This window comes from Silene latifolia, chromosome 7 (genome assembly GCF_048544455.1).
Source record: "Silene latifolia isolate original U9 population chromosome 7, ASM4854445v1, whole genome shotgun sequence".
Lineage (NCBI taxonomy): Eukaryota > Viridiplantae > Streptophyta > Magnoliopsida > Caryophyllales > Caryophyllaceae > Silene > Silene latifolia.
Genome location: NC_133532.1, coordinates 127,576,181 through 127,596,092, shown reverse-complemented (window position 1 = coordinate 127,596,092; position 19,912 = coordinate 127,576,181). Strand labels below are relative to the sequence as shown.

General features: G+C 36.5%; 2 protein-coding genes across 2 annotated transcripts; one reads left to right on the top strand and one right to left on the bottom strand.

Annotated features, from left to right (window-relative positions):
• Nucleotides 1-1,857: 1,857 nt before the first annotated feature.
• On the top strand, nucleotides 1,858-3,535 carry LOC141590800 (uncharacterized). The gene is made up of 2 exons (XM_074411358.1): nucleotides 1,858-1,929; nucleotides 3,260-3,535. Exons 1-2 carry the CDS (start codon nucleotides 1,858-1,860, stop codon nucleotides 3,533-3,535), a joined length of 348 nt encoding a protein of 115 aa, XP_074267459.1.
• A 7,713-nt stretch (nucleotides 3,536-11,248) lies between these two features.
• On the bottom strand, nucleotides 11,249-19,912 carry LOC141593096 (lysine-specific demethylase JMJ26-like). Its single transcript, XM_074414048.1, has 12 exons — nucleotides 19,665-19,912; nucleotides 18,554-19,044; nucleotides 17,982-18,097; nucleotides 17,759-17,858; nucleotides 17,529-17,661; nucleotides 17,373-17,436; nucleotides 16,630-17,260; nucleotides 13,426-13,755; nucleotides 12,927-13,211; nucleotides 12,531-12,689; nucleotides 12,082-12,201; nucleotides 11,249-11,982 (listed from the first exon to the last, which is right to left on the bottom strand). The coding sequence occupies exons 2-12, from the start codon at nucleotides 19,037-19,039 to the stop codon at nucleotides 11,902-11,904; spliced, it is 2,505 nt and encodes an 834-aa protein (XP_074270149.1). The 5' UTR covers nucleotides 19,040-19,044; nucleotides 19,665-19,912; the 3' UTR covers nucleotides 11,249-11,901.

Sequence of the window (19,912 nt, the reverse complement as noted above, 5' to 3'; positions counted from 1 at the left end):
TTTATGGCATACCAAAGACTTCCCAATTATGTTCCGTTGCTACTCAAATTTTGCGTGGCCGCTTTATCTGACCTGAGGAACTTTTTGTGTGATTTCCAGAGAATTTTGTTCTAGGACCCTAGAATCCCGAAAAACCGTGTATTATACACTTCAATTTCAGCCGTTCGGGAGGTCGTACCAGACCGTGTTTATTTTTCTCCCGGTTTTTCTACCACGCGTCCGAGGTCATTTCAGGAGTTAACCTATTCGATTTCAGCCTCGTATAACGAGTATTAATATGTTTTTTACGATTATCCGAGTTTCGACGAATGCTGCTTTATGGCATACAGGCACCCCCAAATGTCTTCCGTTGCTACTCAAATTTTGCGTGGCCGCTTTATCTGATCCGGGGAACTTTCTGTGTGATTTTCGGAGAATTTTGTTCCGGGACCCTGGAATCCCGAAAAACCGTGTATTATACACTTCAATTTCAGCCGTTCGGGAGGTCGTAACGGACCCTGTTTCTTTTTCTCCCGGTTTTGCTATCACGCGTCCGAGGTCATTTAAGAAGTTAACCTATTCGATTTCAGCCTTGGATATCGAGTATTAATACATTTTTTATGATTATTCAAGTTCCGACGAATGTTGGTTTATGGCATACCGGCACCCCCAAATGTCTTCCGTTGCTACTCAAATTTTATGTGGCCGCTTTATCTGACCCGAGGATCTTTCTGTGTGATTTTCGGAGAATTTTGTTCCGGGACCCTGGAATCCCGAAAAACCGTGTATTATACACTTCAATTTCAGCCGTTCGAGGTCGAACGGACCCCGCTTTTTTTTCTCCCGGTTTTTCAATCGCGTCAGAGGTCATTTCAGAAGTTAACCTAATCGATTTCAGCATCGGATAACGAGTATTAATACATTTTTTACGATTATCCGAGTTTCGACGAATGTTGGTTTGTAGCATACCGGCACCCCCAAATGTCTTCCGTTGCTACTCAAATTTTGCGTGGCCTACATATCTGACCCGAAGAACTTTCTGTGTGATTTCTGGAGAATATTGTTCCGGGACCCTGGAATCCCGGAAAACCGTGTTTGAAAAAGTGTCATACTCGGTTAAATAAGCATAGCAAAAGAACTACACTGTATCTAAAGATGGAAGTGGGTCGTGCCAGCTCACCGTGCTATGAGAAGAAAACGGCACGACTCATGCACGATTAGGAGGGTTTCGTGTCGTGTCGTGTCTTGTGCCAGCCCACTTTGCTAGGAGAAGAAAATGGCACGACTCATGCACGATTAGGAGGGTTTCGCGTCGTGTCGTGCATGTGAAATGGAAATGGCGGCCCATGCACGGCTCATGGCGTGCCGCGTCGTTCCGTGTCGTGATTGGGCGTGCCCATGCAAACCCATCATTTTAACCTTATTTTTGCGTATGTTGAGGTGTCGTGCTGCCGGGGAATGCTAACCCAATGGCCCTCGTGTCCACTTCCATCTTTAATTGTATCCGTCATTTCATTCTCACACATTTGTTTTAAATGGTTATTTTTTTTCTCTCATGAAAAGTACTCCCCTCCGTCCTTGTCACTTAGTCAGTTGTTTACATATTACATTTTAGAGTGTCTCAATCAATTGTTTACCTTTTTATTTTAGAAATGCTTTTGATAGGACAATTTGTTCCTCCACACTAATTTTATCCACTTATCATCGAATAATCGAACGAAAAATCAATAATACATACTTAGGAAATTTGAAGACTTACGTAAGTTAATTGGTGGTCATTAAATGAAAAGTATGGCATGATAATAGACTAATACATCATACATTCATATTAATTCAGCCTTCAAACTTGAAACTAGTGAGTGCTTCTATAACTATAATATGAAGTACGAAGACGATGAAAGATTAAATATCTTAGTTAGGTATTTTGCCATTGGACCATCTATGAAGAAGGTACCTACATAGCTCCACGTATGTTTGACCTTGTACATTTGCGTACGGGAAAATATTATCCTAATTCGTTGACATTATACAACTCGTGCTTTTGCTTTAATTTAATTGGATTTCTTTTTTAGTCATATCATATTTTCATCATACTTTGTAAAGTATAATTGACATACATTATCCGACTTGGCCATCACTTTAGTCGGATCGTGACATATACTTCGATATTATCCTTTACATGTATTTAAAGTTAATAATAGAATGGACGAGATTTAGCTTATAGTATATGTATGAATTTCGATATTATCCTTTATATGTAATTAAAAAAAAATGATCATGTGTACTAAGGAAAAAAAAACTATTGCATATTAGAGTAAGAAGTAAGACGCGATATAGGAAAGTTCAAACCTTGTCGTTCTTTCTAACTTAATTTCATCTTACTTTAGTTCAGTTTAACTCAGCTCAATTATATTAGACCTGTTCTTTTGACCTAATTTCAGTCCATTTTAGTTCAACCCAGCTCTATTCAGTTAAGTTAAGTTCGGTTTCATTCAGTTCAGCTCATCTTTTCATAAATTAACATTTTCTTCACTTCAATTTAGTTCAATTCATCTCTTTTTAGCAGAAAAGAACGAGGCCAGTAGTCTAGGTTCAACTCAGCTTCGTTCATTTCAATTCAGCTAATTTGGACGAAAAACATGGCTTTAAATTCTCAATATAACCTTATCTTATTTTCCGGCCATCGAGAAATTGAAATTTCGTCTGTTGGATTAGGAAAATAAGTCTAGTAGTGAAAAACATTTTATGCACACATTTTCCCAATATTATTGTTCCTCTACCTAAATCGAACAATTCTCCATATAGATTTTTTTTTTCAAAGAACGTTTTCTTGCAAACCAAACATAGCCTAATTTAAGTTTGGTTTACTAAGGCAACTTGCCGTAGACCATCCCACTATGCTCAACCCGCCTAAACCCTTTGAAATCTATCCTCTAAACATACAATCTAGACATTCACAATCACAAATACACTATATTTCTTGCCTATATATATACATTTACAATCCTTTCTTCTACAATCAACCGTTTCAAACTAAACCACAAATACATATCATAAAACTTATTACAAGTTACAATATGAATACTCTTACATTTACATTTGTTTTCGCGGTCGCCATTGCTTTCTTAGTGGCACATTCCTCAACCCAAGCCAAACAAGACAATGTCCCTAACCCTAACCCTAATGAATCTCGAGAAACTCGAGCTCCCCCCGTATACGGTGGTCGAGTCCTTTCTTAGGTCCTAAGAAACACTTCCCATATGGTCGAAACCCGTTCAAGGCGGGGCCGCCACGAGGTCAATTGACATGTGACAAGTTTCCTAGGGTATGCCATGTTAAAGGTAGCCCGGGTCAAGATTGTTGCAAGAAGAAATGTGTCAATGTGAAGAGTGACAATCTTAATTGTGGAATGTGTGGATTAAAATGTAAGTATCCTGAAATTTGTTGCAATGGGAAATGTATTAATCTTTTGCATGATAAGAAGAATTGTGGAAGTTGTCATAACAAATGCAAAAGTGGGAGTCTTTGCTACAATGGCATGTGTAGCTATGCTTAGGCAACCGCGGCGGCACCCTATCATCGTCCAATCGCAAATATGATTATATTCTTATACGACGGTCCATAAAGACTGTAATTTGATTAAATTGTTTTTTTATTGCATATAACAAAGTATACTTCTTGTATTCTTTTAATTTGAGAACATAATTGTTGCAATCTTATGATATGGATTGCAAAATTAAATTCATACTTTGTATTTGTTATAGTAGCATGATGTATGAATAAACTTGATCGTTCATTGATGAGAAGTGTTCCATTTTTATACAAGTCATTGTTGCGGAGTTCGTGTTAAAATGTGAACAATTCTTTTATGATACACAAAGTATACCTACGAAAATATATCACTAATTAAGGTAAATATGAGTTTGTACATCAATTTTTTAGAATATATTCTTAACCGTCTTTCTTAATTCTAGCTTATATCAATGTGTACTCTTAGATTACAAGTTAAAAAAAAACGTTGGTAATAAACTAATGTTTAGATGGAAGAACTTTAATTATGGTTAAGACAGAGGTATATAAAATCCTAGATTGTGTGGGTCATTCACCCCTTACGTCGGTCCCCAAGGCTCATAGATTTATTGTTCGATCAGAGGCATATGTACCCTTTGGCTCATGACTCAAAGTTAACTGTAGGTGGATTATACCACCAGTTGTATTACAACTATTAGTGGTATATACTTCCGACTTTATGTATAATAGAGTTTTGAGAATAAGGGGGCGTTTGGTTGGAGGTCTATAAGAAAGGGAAAGAGAAACAAAGTTATTAATTCCCTTTGTTGGTGTTTGTTTGACACAAACAAAGAGAATGCAATTCCCTTCCTTACCACTCAATCCATCTAATTCCTTACCCCCCACCCCCCAATGTATGAGATTTCATTACCCTTGTTACCCTTCAACCACTTTATTTACCTACCACCACACTTACGACTCCCACCAGTCCACTACACCCGTCACCAACAAGACCCCATCGCCACCACCACCACCAAAACCACCACCACATCCACCCCACATAAACCACCACCACAACACCACCGCCACAGCCACCATAACGCAACCACCACCATCACAACCACCATAGCCACCCCACTACCACCACCACCACCATGACGCCACCGCCACCACCACCACAACCACCCTACCTAAACCACCGCCACAGCCACCCCACATAAACCACCACCGTAACACCACCTCAATAACCACCATGACGCCACCACCACCATTACCACCACCATAGCCACCCCACTGCCACCACTACCAACACGCCGCCACCACCATCACCACCACCACCATGCACCCCACCTAAACCACCACCCGTACACCAAAACAAACCACAACCCACCACACTTCATTTTCTTGATGTAACCAAACAACTAGTTAAGTTTTAGGTAATACCTTACCTTTCCCCCTCTTACCCTTTCTAATTTCCTTTCCCTTACCCTTTCTCTAACCAAACGCCCCCTAAGTGTATTGTTTATCAGTTTTATTGTAAAGTTTTTTTAGCCTCTTTATATAAATATTGAGCTTAAAATTTATAATGAAACTCGGAAGCAATACATACTAGTGTTAAACCCGTGCTAAAAATGCAGGGGTCGTAATAACAATCGCTATCATTAGATACGGAAGCATATAAACGAGCGTGATTAATTTTGCAATCCCGTGACAATACATAAAAGTCCACAATTGAATATTCGACATACATATAATTTAAGTTGCTAAACACTACTATACGATGCAAATTATCCAACAAATGTATAAGTAATCTAAACTTTACAAATACTCAAAAATTTCATCGTAAACTATATGCTGGTTGTAATATTCGGTGTACGCTTGTTACTGTCGCAAATTAATAGCTTTGGCCTTGTTTGCTTGTAACCCCGGAAATCGCGACATAAATTAAAGTTGTCCATGACTAGAGACCGGTCTTGGAAAATAAATGCTCACTTGAGATAAGGACTCGCCCTGGCTTTGTTTATTATCATCGCAAAACAAACAACAATGGAAAATTGCCTTCTACTGAAGCAAACTGGAAATTTACTGGAATCTGAAGGTGTAAGTGTAATGCGGGCAATGTGCACTCTATCGCCTTTATGTCTACCAGTAAAAATTGTAGAGCTAATTACGCGTCTCCCTTAATCTGCAACTATATATTAATCTGATACCATTGCATAACCCACACAATTGATCAATATTTCTAAGCAGCATAACCATAGATACGACTTTCAATCTTAAGTCATGGTTAGGGAGGCCAAAACATTTAATAATGCTCAAGAATTCTGTGGAGTAGGTCAGGCTCACCTATAGTTGGGTCATCTCTACTGACCTCATCAGAGCTTAAGTAAATTCTCGCTTGCTCATCAATCCCCCTTATACTAAAAGAATAAGAGATCTCCAAAATTTTTCCGTCTAGATGAATTTGGCTAAAATTGAACTTTTATTATATCATATTTTTAATTGGGCTTTCATTATACTGAACTTTTCCTTTTCCACCGATTAATAAAAAACATTAATAATAAGAAATTTTACAATTAAATTTTAAATTGAGTTAAATATCAGTTGTATAATTGTTATTTTCTTTAATATTTTATCTAAAAATCGCGCATTAGCGCGGGATCTATACTAGTAAGAGATAACACAGAATCATTTACATCTTCAACTATTTCGTGAGTGGGTGCAAGAATCGCCCTTTCTTGAAGATAATTTGGGTCCCACAACCGGTTTTAAAGAGCGGGATAAGTGATAGCTACTAAGGAGGCAATGGTATCTGTCACGTACTGAATAAGTAATAAATCGTCAGGGAACTCTATGTCAACCTCACCATCACCATCATTTAGACCCTCGGCCAACCCGTCTACAATTTCAAGAATCCACTTAAAGAATCTCCTTATCTCATCTACATTATTAGTGTGTGCACTTCCAACTTGTAAGCGCATATTTCTAGTCAATGTAAGCACCTGAAATTTATGACACATCTTAAAACTGTCAAAGAAGATATAAACTAATTGAATAGCGTTTGTCTTGTAACTGGTCCCTATGTAATCAGATATTCTGTAGTCTTGTTTTATTTGTGAAAGTTCATTGTTGTAAAAAAAATATTGTGTTGGAAGTGTTGAAAGAGTTATATCCACGGTTCTTTAAGAATTATCTCGTTTGAGTCTATGACTCGATATGCCTCGGAAGAGATTAATGTAGATTCGACACTTAAATGATAACTTTAAGTGAGTCTATTGAGTCACATACTAAAGATACGGAATTAGTGTAATTATAAGTCAAACTTACAATTATATACTAATCGAGCTCTAATACTAATTAGACTCACCTAATCACCTTCGCTTAGGTTAGGGTTAAGGAAATAACCTTGTGTCTCTCATTTCTTATAACGAGGCTCATGTATGGATTCCAGTAAAGGCATCACATCTGAGATGATAATTATTCGTTTAGGTTTTCGATTTCTACAACAACATATACTTCTTATTATATAGTTATTATTCCGCTGCGCTAAGAGGTATGTGATTCATCTTATTTAGTATGTTAATTTCATTAATTAATATACTTGCAATTGAATTCGGACTTAAGAGTGTGCAAAAACACCTTTAAATAATGCATCTTGCTCTCGTCGCTCAATAACACAAATGTTTCGATTGGTTGGTGTTAGTCTTGTTGATGTCGTTGATATGATTCTCGTGTCCAATTTACCGTATTCTACAAGTATAACTTTAATGGAAGAGATGAGAGAGAATTTATTACCTTGAAATTTAAACTTTGAATCGTCGATTGTGTTTCAAGATGGAATCTTGCCTCATCTATAGCATTTGCGAACCATCCTCAATTTTGTGTTAACATGATCAAAATCGGTACATTAGCAAGTCTAAGAGCATGCTTCCATGGTTGACACGACTCTATCACAAGAAGTCAAGATACCAAGAGATGTCGCAATCTTCTTTCACAAATTCCCATTTATAAGGGCACTATTCTTCAAATATAAAACCGGTTAAATATCATACTAATTACATATATATGAGTTTTTCTAACGTGTGTCATAAGGACACACATTAATAACCCATATATGGTAAGTTTAACAACATATTTTCATTAAATCCATATATGGTAAGTTTAAAACTCATATATATATATGAGTTTTTCTAACATGTGCCCTTAGGGCACATGATAATAAGTTAAGTATGGAAAGATTTTCAACATTATATCACTAATTATGGTAAATATGAGTTTTATCTCTAATTTGTCATGATATATTCTCATCAAACCTTCCCTAATTAGCTTATTATCATGTGTCCTAAGGGCACATGTTAGAAAATCCGTAATATATATATAAGATAAATATATTATTTTTTCCAAATTCTAATCTATATGCATTCTTATATTTATACTTATTATCACGTGTCCTAAGGGCACATGTTAGAAAATCCTTAATTTATATATAAGATAAATATATTATTTTTTTCCAAAATCTAATCTATATGCATTCTTATATTTATACACAATATAGAAGTGGTATATATTTAACTCGTTTGCGATTTGGTCAAGATTCCTTTCCTTTGATAAACGATATATATGCCCCTAATTTATTCCTTGCGTAACCGACTTTTACATCATGGGAAGAAGACCAAAAGTACAACTAGGTTACACACGTTTATTAAGCCACGTCATTACTTATAAGGGTGTTTTTGTCTTTATTTAAGAGAATAATAACCCTAACCTCTTCTTGGAAGTATATAAGGTGATGAGACATTGAAGGGGAAAAAGAAAGTTTGTTAGCCTCCCTTTTCTCTCAAATACTTAATTACAAACAATTAGATCTATTCAATTTTAGTAAACACATGTTTTCAAGAAACTTTGATGCTTGGTAATTTTTTTCTCCAAAGTTTAGGTGAAATTTTGTTTTTAATTTATATTAAACGAATTCGAATGATGATTCATGTTAATCAATCGCGTTTTATGTTGATATTAAGACTTAATTGTTGTTGATTTTGTTTCACCCTCCTCTTATTCAACATTCTTTACGTTTCATGAAAATACTGTTGAAATAATAGTTCTAATAGTCTTTTTGTCTCACATTGGAAAAATACTAGTTAAGTTGTTTTTTGGAACATTTTTTAATGTTTTCAAAGGTCAATTTCTGAGACTGATTGGCGCAGTCTACGGAATTGATTGTTGTGGTCATCCAAACTGATTGCCCGGTTTACCATGCCTTCTTTTTTCCAAAATATAATTTCGTTAATTCTTAAGTCTTTTAAGCCTATATAAACAAGCCTTCTCCTTCAGTTTGAGACACAACAAAAATCATTCTTCTTCCATACATTCTTAAGAAATATTCTTTGAGGTTTTGGCAACGATCTTGGTTGTTCTCATCTGCGTCTTTGCCTACACCAAAGTCGCAGCGGTTGTGTTAATACTGGGGTCGAATGCCATTGAGGCCGTGTGTAGCAGACAAAGCATATTTGACTTTAGGACAGTGACCTCAAGTCACGTCACAACCTCCTTCTTATCTAGATAAGCTCTCTCCTTTCACTATTTCATAACTATTTATCGTAATTACAATTATATTATTTACTTTATAATACATAAGCTAATTTGTCCGAGACATGTTATGTTATTTCGCTACTAGTCATACTTTATGTATAACAAATACTTCTCACAAAATAATAAAAACGTAAAGAACTTGTTGAATAGGAGGGATTATATGATATGATGGATATTAGTTTGAATTTTTCTTTCTCATGTGGTTCTATTGAAAGTATTTCATGAATCGCCTCAAAGACTCTTTCCCAGTTTCGTTGTTAATAAACTTTTCATATGTCTATAATACTTTTTTATTCCTATTGTGAATAATTGTATTCTTATTATGAATAATTGTATTAGATTAATCTAAGATTAGGAAACTAGAGTCTTGTATTAGTATAAATAACCCTTCTATATCATTGTAATTATTCAAGTCAATCAATACACAATGTTCTCAAGTGCTCTCTTTTATTGTCTATGTAGTGGTGGAACGAGAGGTTAGTAGGGATGGCCGCCCTCTTGAACAATGAAGATTACATGTAAGTTAAAAAAATTTAACTTTTTCAAGTAACTTTGTTATATTATTGAGTTATTAACTCAATTTATTTAATTTGATCATATCAAATCCTGGTTCTGCTACTGATTATCTAGATATTTTCTCCATCCATCCTAATCAATAGTGTTTTGTTTGAAATCCTAAAAAAAATTAAATAGATAACAATTGATGGGGACAGGCGAGTAATTACTCATATGAGTTGGCATATATTAGAAGTTGATTGAATTTCTATGAGGTTTTGGTTGGGTCACCTGTAATTGATTGAATGGATTTGATGCATGGTACTCTTATATTTTTCCATATTCTATGGTGTATCTTTCTTTTTTAGTTAAAAGTTTTTAATCGTTTATAATTCTTGGTTATGAACTTTGAAGACGGCAATTTGTTTTTCTCAAACTAAAGATCTCGTAAAGACGATCAATTTGAAAAAAAAAATCGTTACATTATGAACTCGTAAGCACGAGATATAGTCGGTCAAAGTTTATTTTGTTAAAAGCGTTTGACCGACCATAACTCTTGCTACAAGTTCAAAAAGTGGCAATATTTTTTTCAAATCGAAGCTCTTGAAAAGACGATAAATTTGAAATAAATAAAAAATCGGCGCGTTCTGAACTCCTGACTATGAATTATAGGCGGTCAAAGTTTTTTAATTGAAAATTAGGGGTACTCCTTAGAAAATCAAAAAACGTAGGGGTAATATGTAGAATATGTCATGCTTAATTCATCAACTATTCTCTTTTACACAAATTCTCATTGAGTACGGACATTATCCGTCATATGCTGAAGACGGATAGTATCCCTCTCACAATATGCAAGTGGCAAATCAAGTGAGAATTAAATGAATCACCCAACTTACCCTCCCACTTGTGATATTATGAGAGGGCATTATCCGTCTTAAGTTTGTGACGCATAATATCCGTCTTCAATGAGGCAAATTGTCTCTTTTAAAACGGATATATTAGTTTTAAAGTTAAAACGGATCAAATACTTTAAATAAGACAAAAATGATATGCCTAGGAAATAACAAGATATTTGTCTTATCTATACAAGTGGGTTACTATTCAGTTAATAGATCTTACAACCAGTTGTACCCAGTTGTATGCTCTAGAACCCGAGCTATATAATAAAATTTTCGAGTTTTGTTTTAAAAAAGTCGAGCTATACCATAAAATTTCTAAACGCACTCACTTAAAACATAAAAAAAAAATCAACTTTAGGAAAGCTCAAAAAAACTACACAATAAGCTCGATAAGATATAACTTGGTTGTATGATGTTATTGTACCACTGAAAGTATAGTGTTATTTGTGGTTAGTATTTGACCCGTCTTAAGCTTAAGACAAATTCTTCCATCTTAAATGAGATTTTGTGTTAGTCTAATACTTTGCGATGAATTATAACTTCAATTCAACCCCCAAAAATCTTATACTCGCTTACAACTAGGTTCAAAACTCTACTCTCTTTCAAAAACACTTTTGAACTCGCTTGAAAAAAGAAATAAAAGAAAATTGGTGGATAGTGGTGGTTGTGAAGGGTAGAATGGGAGGTGAGGAAGGAATCATTCTCTCCATTTATGCAAGTCATTAAGAATAATGAAAGTTACAAGGACACATTCCTGGTATTTTGTTTTTCCTCCATCCCAATTTTATTAGAGCATCTCTAATGTTAAGTAACAATCCTACTAGCTTAACTTTTCAGATCACATTTTTTAGCATCTCCAACCCATATCAAAGGTAACATAGAGAAAAATAAAGTATTTAAGAAAAGCTGGAAAAATTAAGCGTAAAGAGGAAAAAAAAATACGTGGGCCATGTAATTGTTGGGAGACCATGAGACAAACCTTTTGCTAATCTGTGTACATTTTGTTTTTGTCTTATGTGTGATATTTAACCCGTCTTAAGGTTAAGACGAATGGATACCCGTCTTAAATGAGAATTTGTGCAAAATAAATTGCATAAAACTGCATTACCCAGCCCCTTGGAACTATAACTACAATTTTGTTAAGGCCACATTTTATTATCAAGTCATCTAGTAAGGGACTTGTATAATTGCACTAATCTTTATATGTGGCGGTCTCATGATAAGCTTATCGGGAAATCTCTGACGTAAAAAAGTAAGAGTTGAAGAGGAATCGTCGACAAAACTAAGCAAATAACGTCAAAAGAGTACTTGTGAGTTGTGACGGAAAAAATTGCTTCATTAATTTGATATTCACCGTGAAGGTTTCTATGTACAATTGATGTTTATTTGTTATACGAGTTACAACCATTATTAATGAGGTTAGAAAGAATCATCCAAGTTCTTCATTCGACATTAGCTCGTCCAGTTGTTTGATCGCCTGGCTGATTCCATGTATAATCATCTTCTTAATCTGGTGAATATATATAAAGGTTGTTATGCTTTGCTACTTGAAAACGGTATTAATGAGGTAGGTTAGAAATGCAAAAGAGGGATTATTTTCAATTCATACCTCGAGTTTGTCTTCTCGAGCTTTGTGGAACTTTGGAAGTCTTCGGAACTCCTCTGTCAATCGAAGGCATTCTTTGATGTTTTCGGGGGAAACAAAATCCACGGCCACCTTCGTACAAGACTGCATGCAAAATGTACAATCATTAGATCAGTCATTGATTTTTTGGTGTAAACCATCCGGTTTAATCCGGATACGAGCCGGGTAGGACCACTAAGGCGGTAAAGCTCCCTCATGAGTTTTAACACTGCTGCATTCCCATGGCTCGAACACGAGACCTCTGGTTAAGCTAGAACAACCCCTTGCCGATTAACTGATCATGGGTTAGATCAGTCATTGATGATCAATGTGCATAATGTGGAATCATAAATTCGTTCGCAATTGCAGAGTGTGCTATCATTGGTTGTTGTACACTTGTACGATATAAATGAGATCTTATAAGATGGTTTTACCTTAAGATTGCGAACTTGGTGCGGACAGCCAGCTGGTATAAAAACTGCCTCCCCCAGCTTCTGCTCAAAGCTCCATGGTTCAACACCAAATTCTTTCTTAAGCTTTTGCTTGTGCTCTCGAGTCAGGTAAAAGGATTGATCATGGATGGGATGAACGACCTGGGCCATTGAACAAAGCAGAAATGTTAACACCAAGTAAATATTTGCGAGGTATGTTACTCAGTCGTGTTCAGAACTACTCGATACGTGTGAATGTCCAAATAACGCAGCTAGAAACTTGAGAGCATTATTGATGGTGTCGTTAGCAAGTGATCAAATTATGTGGTTGTACCAAAAAGAAAACACAAAGTTCAAGATTGAAGAGAATTGCGTCTCCTGGGTCGAAGTCAAAGCTACCTGCTCAACCGGGCAACAATAAGTGTTTCTGAACTCCTTAGAGTGTTTTCGAAGATAAGCCTCTAACTTTGGTATATCTTCTCGCCGGAAAATGTCCCAGAGCGCAGCACCCTCTGTCGAAGCACCATAATCTTGATCGCGATCATTACACTCCACATCATTGTTGATATGTTGGCAGTGCAGTTCCCTTCGATCTTGAGCTTTGTGTTTCCTTTTAAGCGTGGCAATTGCTGAGTTCTGATCGTTGCTCAAGGAAACATCACCAGTATGCATCAAGATATTTACCTGAATTAATAAAAAAGACCGAGAAATTAACAACTGATAAATTTGGGTTGATTCGTATCACTTTTAGGTCAAGGGTGTTACGGATTAGGTTATTTGCAATATTTCCGAGTCATGCTTACTAAGAATTTGTTTCCAAAGTTTGGATTTTTTTAGGTTGGTTTTTTGTATCCGAAAAATGACCAACACAGTAGTAAAAGATAAGAAGACGACATACAGCATCAGACATGTCACAGTGAAGCTTCGTGACGGAATCTCCTCGACCAAGCTCCTGCCTAACTCCATAGGCAATGTATGTCTTCGGACCCAAGTCAGGTTTGAGGAAGGTAGAAGGCAGCATAGTACCGAGGTTCAGAATTCCATGCCTCGGGTCTGTGAACTCCTGAAACGGCAGTGCACTGATATACTCGTCACAATGTCTTGGCAGAAGATTTTCAAAGGTGTCGGATGGAGGCCAATCTTTCAACTTGAGCATCTCCGGCCATAAATTTGGGTAACTTCGACCGTCTTTGTATCCTTTGAAGAATTCCCGAGTACTTACTTCAACCTGCATTAAGTGACATTGTTTTAACAACTGTATAAAAGCAATCAAAGTTGACATTTATATAGGTAAACAAATGAATGAGACACCCTTATATGGATTTGGATTGGATATGGATCAGGGTGTCTCATCGACTCGGGACGAGAATCTAAGTGAAACTTTGTTGAAATCGATCGTGGTGATTTTTGGTGAAGAAAAATGGAAATGGAGTGGAGTTGGTCCAAAATGGATGGGATCACCATTGAACCTGGCCCATCTAGAAAGTAGGCTTGGATAATGTATTTTCCAAAATTCACAAAACAGGGCCATAAACGTGTCCAAAACTCGCACCCGATCATCCCCATGTCCGTAGGCCAAAAAATCTAGTTAGCTGGGCCTGCGTCTGGCCCAAGCCTGCATTTGATCACCACTGGTCTAAATGGAGGCCAACTGACAGAAACTTTTTCATATTACTTTTATGTATTTTTATTGTTTGATTAAGTATACTCCTTTTGTCCTCGTTTTTCATTGTGTACTTGTTTTAAAAAATACTTTCAAGTAGTACATAAATGGCCCTCACTCCCGCACTAAAATGCTTCGCATTGACTTTGAACAAAGTCAGTTGATTTAGTTTTTATAAGTTGATTCGATTCGATTAATTTCGAAAATTGTTTAGTTCAACTCCTATAAATAAGTTCAATTCAGCTCAAAGTTCAAAGTCAAATTTCAGTTCAGCTTTTAAAAGTCCAAAAGATCAAATTTCAGTTAGCTCATGTTCAGTTTTTAGAAGTCCAAAAGAACAGGGTCGTAACATAACATCTACATCGTAATTACTCTGAAATAAGTGTTTTCAGTATGTCTTAAATCTTACAATTTTGAAAATAATTAAGAAATAGAGTATTTGCGGACAAATGAACTCATAACTTCACTTTGACCGATGTGCCAAGTTCAAAGGGGTCGAAGATCCGCTTAGCCATATCCGGGCCTTCAAAGATTATATGTCGATTAAGGGGGTCAAGCAAGAACTCTTTACCAGGATTTTCCCTTCCTCTTTGGAACCAATTCCTCGTCAATGGTACTACTGCTTTTACCAGGATTTTCCCTTCCTCTTTGGAACCAATTCCTCGTCAATGGTACTACTGCCTTGACCCGAAAAGCATCACTATCTGGGATGAAGTTGTCGTTAAATTCGCTAAGCAGTATGCCGACAACGTCGAAATTCAGGCCAACACCCGTACTTTGGAAGTACTAACCCAAAATGCCGTCACTATCATTTGTTTAGCTAATCCATATAAGGGTATCTTATTCATTTGTTTATCTTTCTATAACGAGGATGCTTTTTATGAGTAAACTAATCATCCAATTGCACAATTGTCCACTTGTCATCCATTAACAACACTCACAAATGGTCTCCTCCTCCTTTTGGTCTTTGTGCCAAAACCAAAGGTAAACAAGTGGTCGGGATGGAAGGAGTAATTGTTTTTCATGTTTTTTTTTAGGTGTCTTAGTCAAAAATGTAAAAAAATGATCGGGACGGAAGAAGTGTCATCTTGATTCGTGTTATTTATTAGTGGTAGATCTTTACCCATCTCATGTGTGCATGTTCTAAGGCCGGGTCCAAGTTTGTTGGTCTTTTTCGACAAATTTTTGTCTTCCAATCCGCTTATCCTTGAGGTCGAGGTCACTCCATTTGCCAAAAATTGACCAGCTTAAGCCCTCATTTTTTTGCCACTTATCTTCTTTGCACAAATTCTTGTTTAAGACGGAGGTATTCGTCTTAAACCTTAAGACGAGTCAAATACATACCAAATCGCATGGGAAAATACTTAGAAAATGTCATGTGGTAGTATTTGACTCGTTTTAAGATTTAAGACGGATACCAAGCAAGACTTGCTATCGTGTTAGGCAACATTCTTGGATGATTCTCATGTGCATCTCCGCGTTCATGTGACATTCAATGTTGTACCATAAATCCATCCGCCTCAAAATGTGATCACAATTACCTCCAAAATGTGATCACAATTACCTCCACAATTGTTTTACCATAAATCTAGCCGCCAAATATCACCGTTATGTTCATCTCACTCTTACCTGGAGGGGTGGACATATATCCATAAGATTATGGCCAAGACTATGGAGTTTTACGATAAAAGGGTGAGGTTTCAATGTCGATGATGATCATACGACCTAAAACACTCGTTTTATGTCAAAACCTCCTAGGTATGTCCGTAAACATATAATAAGAGGTCTCATATGAGAGATCTTATTATTCGTCCATAATCATGGCGCTCAACCCTTTCATTCTTACCTTTACCCTAAGTGATTCATGGACCAACAAGGTTATGGGTCAAAGATACTGGAATGTGATACTTACAACTGGCTTCTGCAAAACGTTAGAAGAAAAAACGTGGTTAGTTTGAACATAGGAGCTTAACCTAGAATGGTGAGTCTCTTGAAACCGCCGGAAAAACATCTAATATTCCTCCAACCACAATCTATTGTTCCTACATCAAACATTGTGTCACGACGATGAGCAACTGATGGATAAAATGAGGGATCCATAACCTTCAAAGTGTAAAAGGAATGTTACTCGGGAAAAGGGAAGAAGAAGCTGAAAAGAAGTCGGATCCTTAAAAAGTTGGACATGATCAAAGTGAAAGGCTGTTTACAGAGGGATTGGGTTCAGTACTCTATAAGGGCAAAGTTCTCGAACCTAGCGACTAATATGTCTAAGGCTCTGAGTTATACTTAACTATATACCAATAGGGCTATCTCCATAAGTTTGACATCCAAATTGCATGCTTCATGTGTTCTAACTGATACAGAGTAAAAAGCATCAAACAGAAAATATGGAACAAAATAACAAAAAACAGTTTTGCAGCATGAAAGGGAAATTGTTACCTCGCAACTGGCTAGGCAATCAACGGCTTTAATTTGGGAGTCCGCATTTTCACATAGTGCTCGCCACATGACCATTGGTTCCCAACTCAATCCAGGTGCTTGTTCTAGACAATCTCGCACAATAATAGGTTCACCATTGGCCCAATGCTGTCGGAAATGGGTCATTGCCTCGTGTCCAAGTAGATCGCTAGAAGAAGGGCTATACAGGTTATTGTGGATTGAGTTTCCTTGTGAGGTGGTCGTTTGTCTGATATCTGTATCTTTTGACAGTGATGCGGCTTTTATTTCTAAACTACTCCACCAGCCTTTGGGAAGGATTCTCCGAAGGTCCAATGTTCCATTACCACAACCTCCTCTGTCCTTTGAGGGGCATGGAATAACACCATCACTATTACTTACCCATTTAGTGTATGAATGGGCATTATGTGATTTTCCCGTGGAAGAGCAACTAGGTAAAGGATCATCACCATGGAGGTAATCATATCCCTTGAACGAGTACGTGTGTAAACTGCCTTCAGGCCCTCCTAAAAGATTCCCTTCCCGGATTTCTTGAGAACAACCCAAGCAAAGTTCATAGCCACAGCTTTGACAACTTCTGTGAATGTCGAAAATAGAAGTCGCACACTGATTGCTGACAAAGACAAAAGAAAGACGATTTAGTACAGAAAACAAAATGAAAGACACAAAAAGCATGAAAAAGCCAATTTCTATTTTCTCTTGTTTTTCTTAAATGAAAGACATACCAGAAAATTCGCTCATCATCAAAGCAAGAGGTCTCGGGAATGTCACTTTCTTCCAGTGAAATACCTACAGTAAGTCAGAAAACCCGAACTGTGAGGCACATAGAAAAGAAAATTGACTTTCAGGTTGAAAAATCAGTAGAACAAAGTGAAGTATACCTTGAATGTTTGCCTCAATGTTTATTTCATGAGCTTGTTCTTGGCGAATTTGCCTTACATAAGGAAACAATGAGGCCACTAGATACTTGAGGTCTGCAATCTTTTCTTGTTGAGGGATGTCTCTCTTTGATGTCTGATCAGTAAAACAAATACTCAATACCAAAATGATAGAAAATACGAAATTCTGGCATATGAAGTGAAGTAATGAATTTTTTTACCAGCCAGCTTACCTTTATTACGCCGCTTGTGTGCAAGCACACACTACAATTGCATATTCTTTGGCAAAAAGGACATGCTTTAGCAATATCCACTTCAGAACATTCAGGATACCTAAACGAAACAAAAAAGCGCCAGTCAAGTATGAGGAAAGTCACACAAAAACTAATAGGGGACAATAGCAGTATAATTAAACGGAGAATACAAAAGTATTTAGGTCGAGGGATAGTAGTGTACCATTGTCTGATACATCTCAGACAGTACAGTTTGTCATTGCACTTCAGACATTTGACAACAGCTGGTCTATCATTTTTCTTACATTGATGGCATGTGAAATGCTTCTTCCCTTTCTCCTGTTCAAGAAAAAAAAAATGTCTTAATAACAGGATTAGCCTAATATCAGTAAGGGAATAAATGAACGTTTAGGCTATGCTGCTTCGACTCTTTGCTTACAAACCCTACTGTGTCCCTCACGACACTCAAGGATATGGGTTTTTCGTTTGTTCCAGACCCAAAATGGGAGGTCTGCACGATTTTAAGCCTTATTTCCCGAACATATACCCAATTCACTAAAAAAAACTTCCTAACTATTTGAGTAGCGTGGCGCTAGGTAGACAGCATCAACAGGCCTAAAAAGGGGAGGTCTGCATGATTTTAAGCCTTATTTCCCGAACATATACCCAATTAACTAAAAAAAACTTCTAATTATTTGATTAGCATGGTGCTAGGTAGACAGCATCAAAACACACACACACAGCTTACATAAAACTTGCAAAATCAATGAATAATTATCTATGGCAAGTCCTTACAGGTGCAGTTTTTGTCGACATTGCAGTACTGTTGCCATCACAGCTAGCAGTTGAATTTGAATGAATTGAGGCAGGAGAGCAAGATGTCAAAGAAGAATCAGAATCCCGGGAATCAGAATCTGATGAAGACATGGACTTTGAACTTGTCGAGTTCATACATACAGAATGCCTAGATCTTCCCTCGCTTCTCTCTTTTATCACAGCAGCTTTAGCTCTCGCTCTCGCAGTTGTTACCATCACATGCCTTGAAACCTGGTAATCTTCATCTTCTGTATCATCATCTAATTCCAATTCTTCTTCAGTACTATCGTCCTCTATCTCTACTGTGCGGTAACAAACATCTACATTCTTTCTGTAGATACGTTGTCGTTTCTTAGCCGAAACTTCAAGGTTATTTTCCCTGTTGTGCTCTATTTCACATTCCAAAATTCCTAATTTTCGCCTGTAATTGTTTAATTGGCTTCTCCTCGCAACAGCAATCGACATTGTCACTGAAATATTGAAATACATAACCAAAATCATTATCGGAACAGCTAGTCTTGCTATAGACGGACATAGCTAAAGACGGATCAAATAGCTTGCGCATTTTACCCATTATTTATGCTTTAAATTTTATAAACATAATTTTCTTTCACTATAAACAGTTTCTATGACTTGATCATCAACAGCGACCAATGGTGGAGCTAGGGGATTAAATTTTCGGAAATTTTAATTAAAATTTCCGAAAAATTTTCGAGTGTACCTTATATCATTACCATTACGCCCCTAAACTTCAAAATTTCCGAAATTTTTTTCGAGTGTACCTTATATCATTACCATTACGCCCCTAAACTTAAAAACTTGAATTCCGGCTCCGCCACTAACAACGACAATAATACATCATCGTGGCTCACGCAAATTGTGGGGATAATCAAAATCAAAAACACAATAACGTAATTAAAAGTGATTAACAAATAAACAAAGGATTCATGCAAATAAAACTAAGATTAAAAACCTGAATTTTGCAAATCAACGCCCCCAATTGGATTTCAATGAAAATTTAACATACGATCATCAATAAATAAAGGTAAATAAGGTAAATATAAATAGTAAATAGATATAAGAAACTTACCGTATTGATTTAGAGAGAGAGTGAGGAGATTTGATTGAAAATCTGGATATGAAATTATCGTATAATAATGTCAATAAATACGGAATATAACAATTGTCGAAAAAAAATACGGAATATATTAATTTAAAGAAATCTAGATCCTTTTTATCTTTAGAGGAATTGTATATTTTGTACTGTATATTATATTTGCCTAATTTGGTAGGTTGTAGCCTTGTAGGAGTAGAGGAACTTTGCCGCCAAGTAGTCGT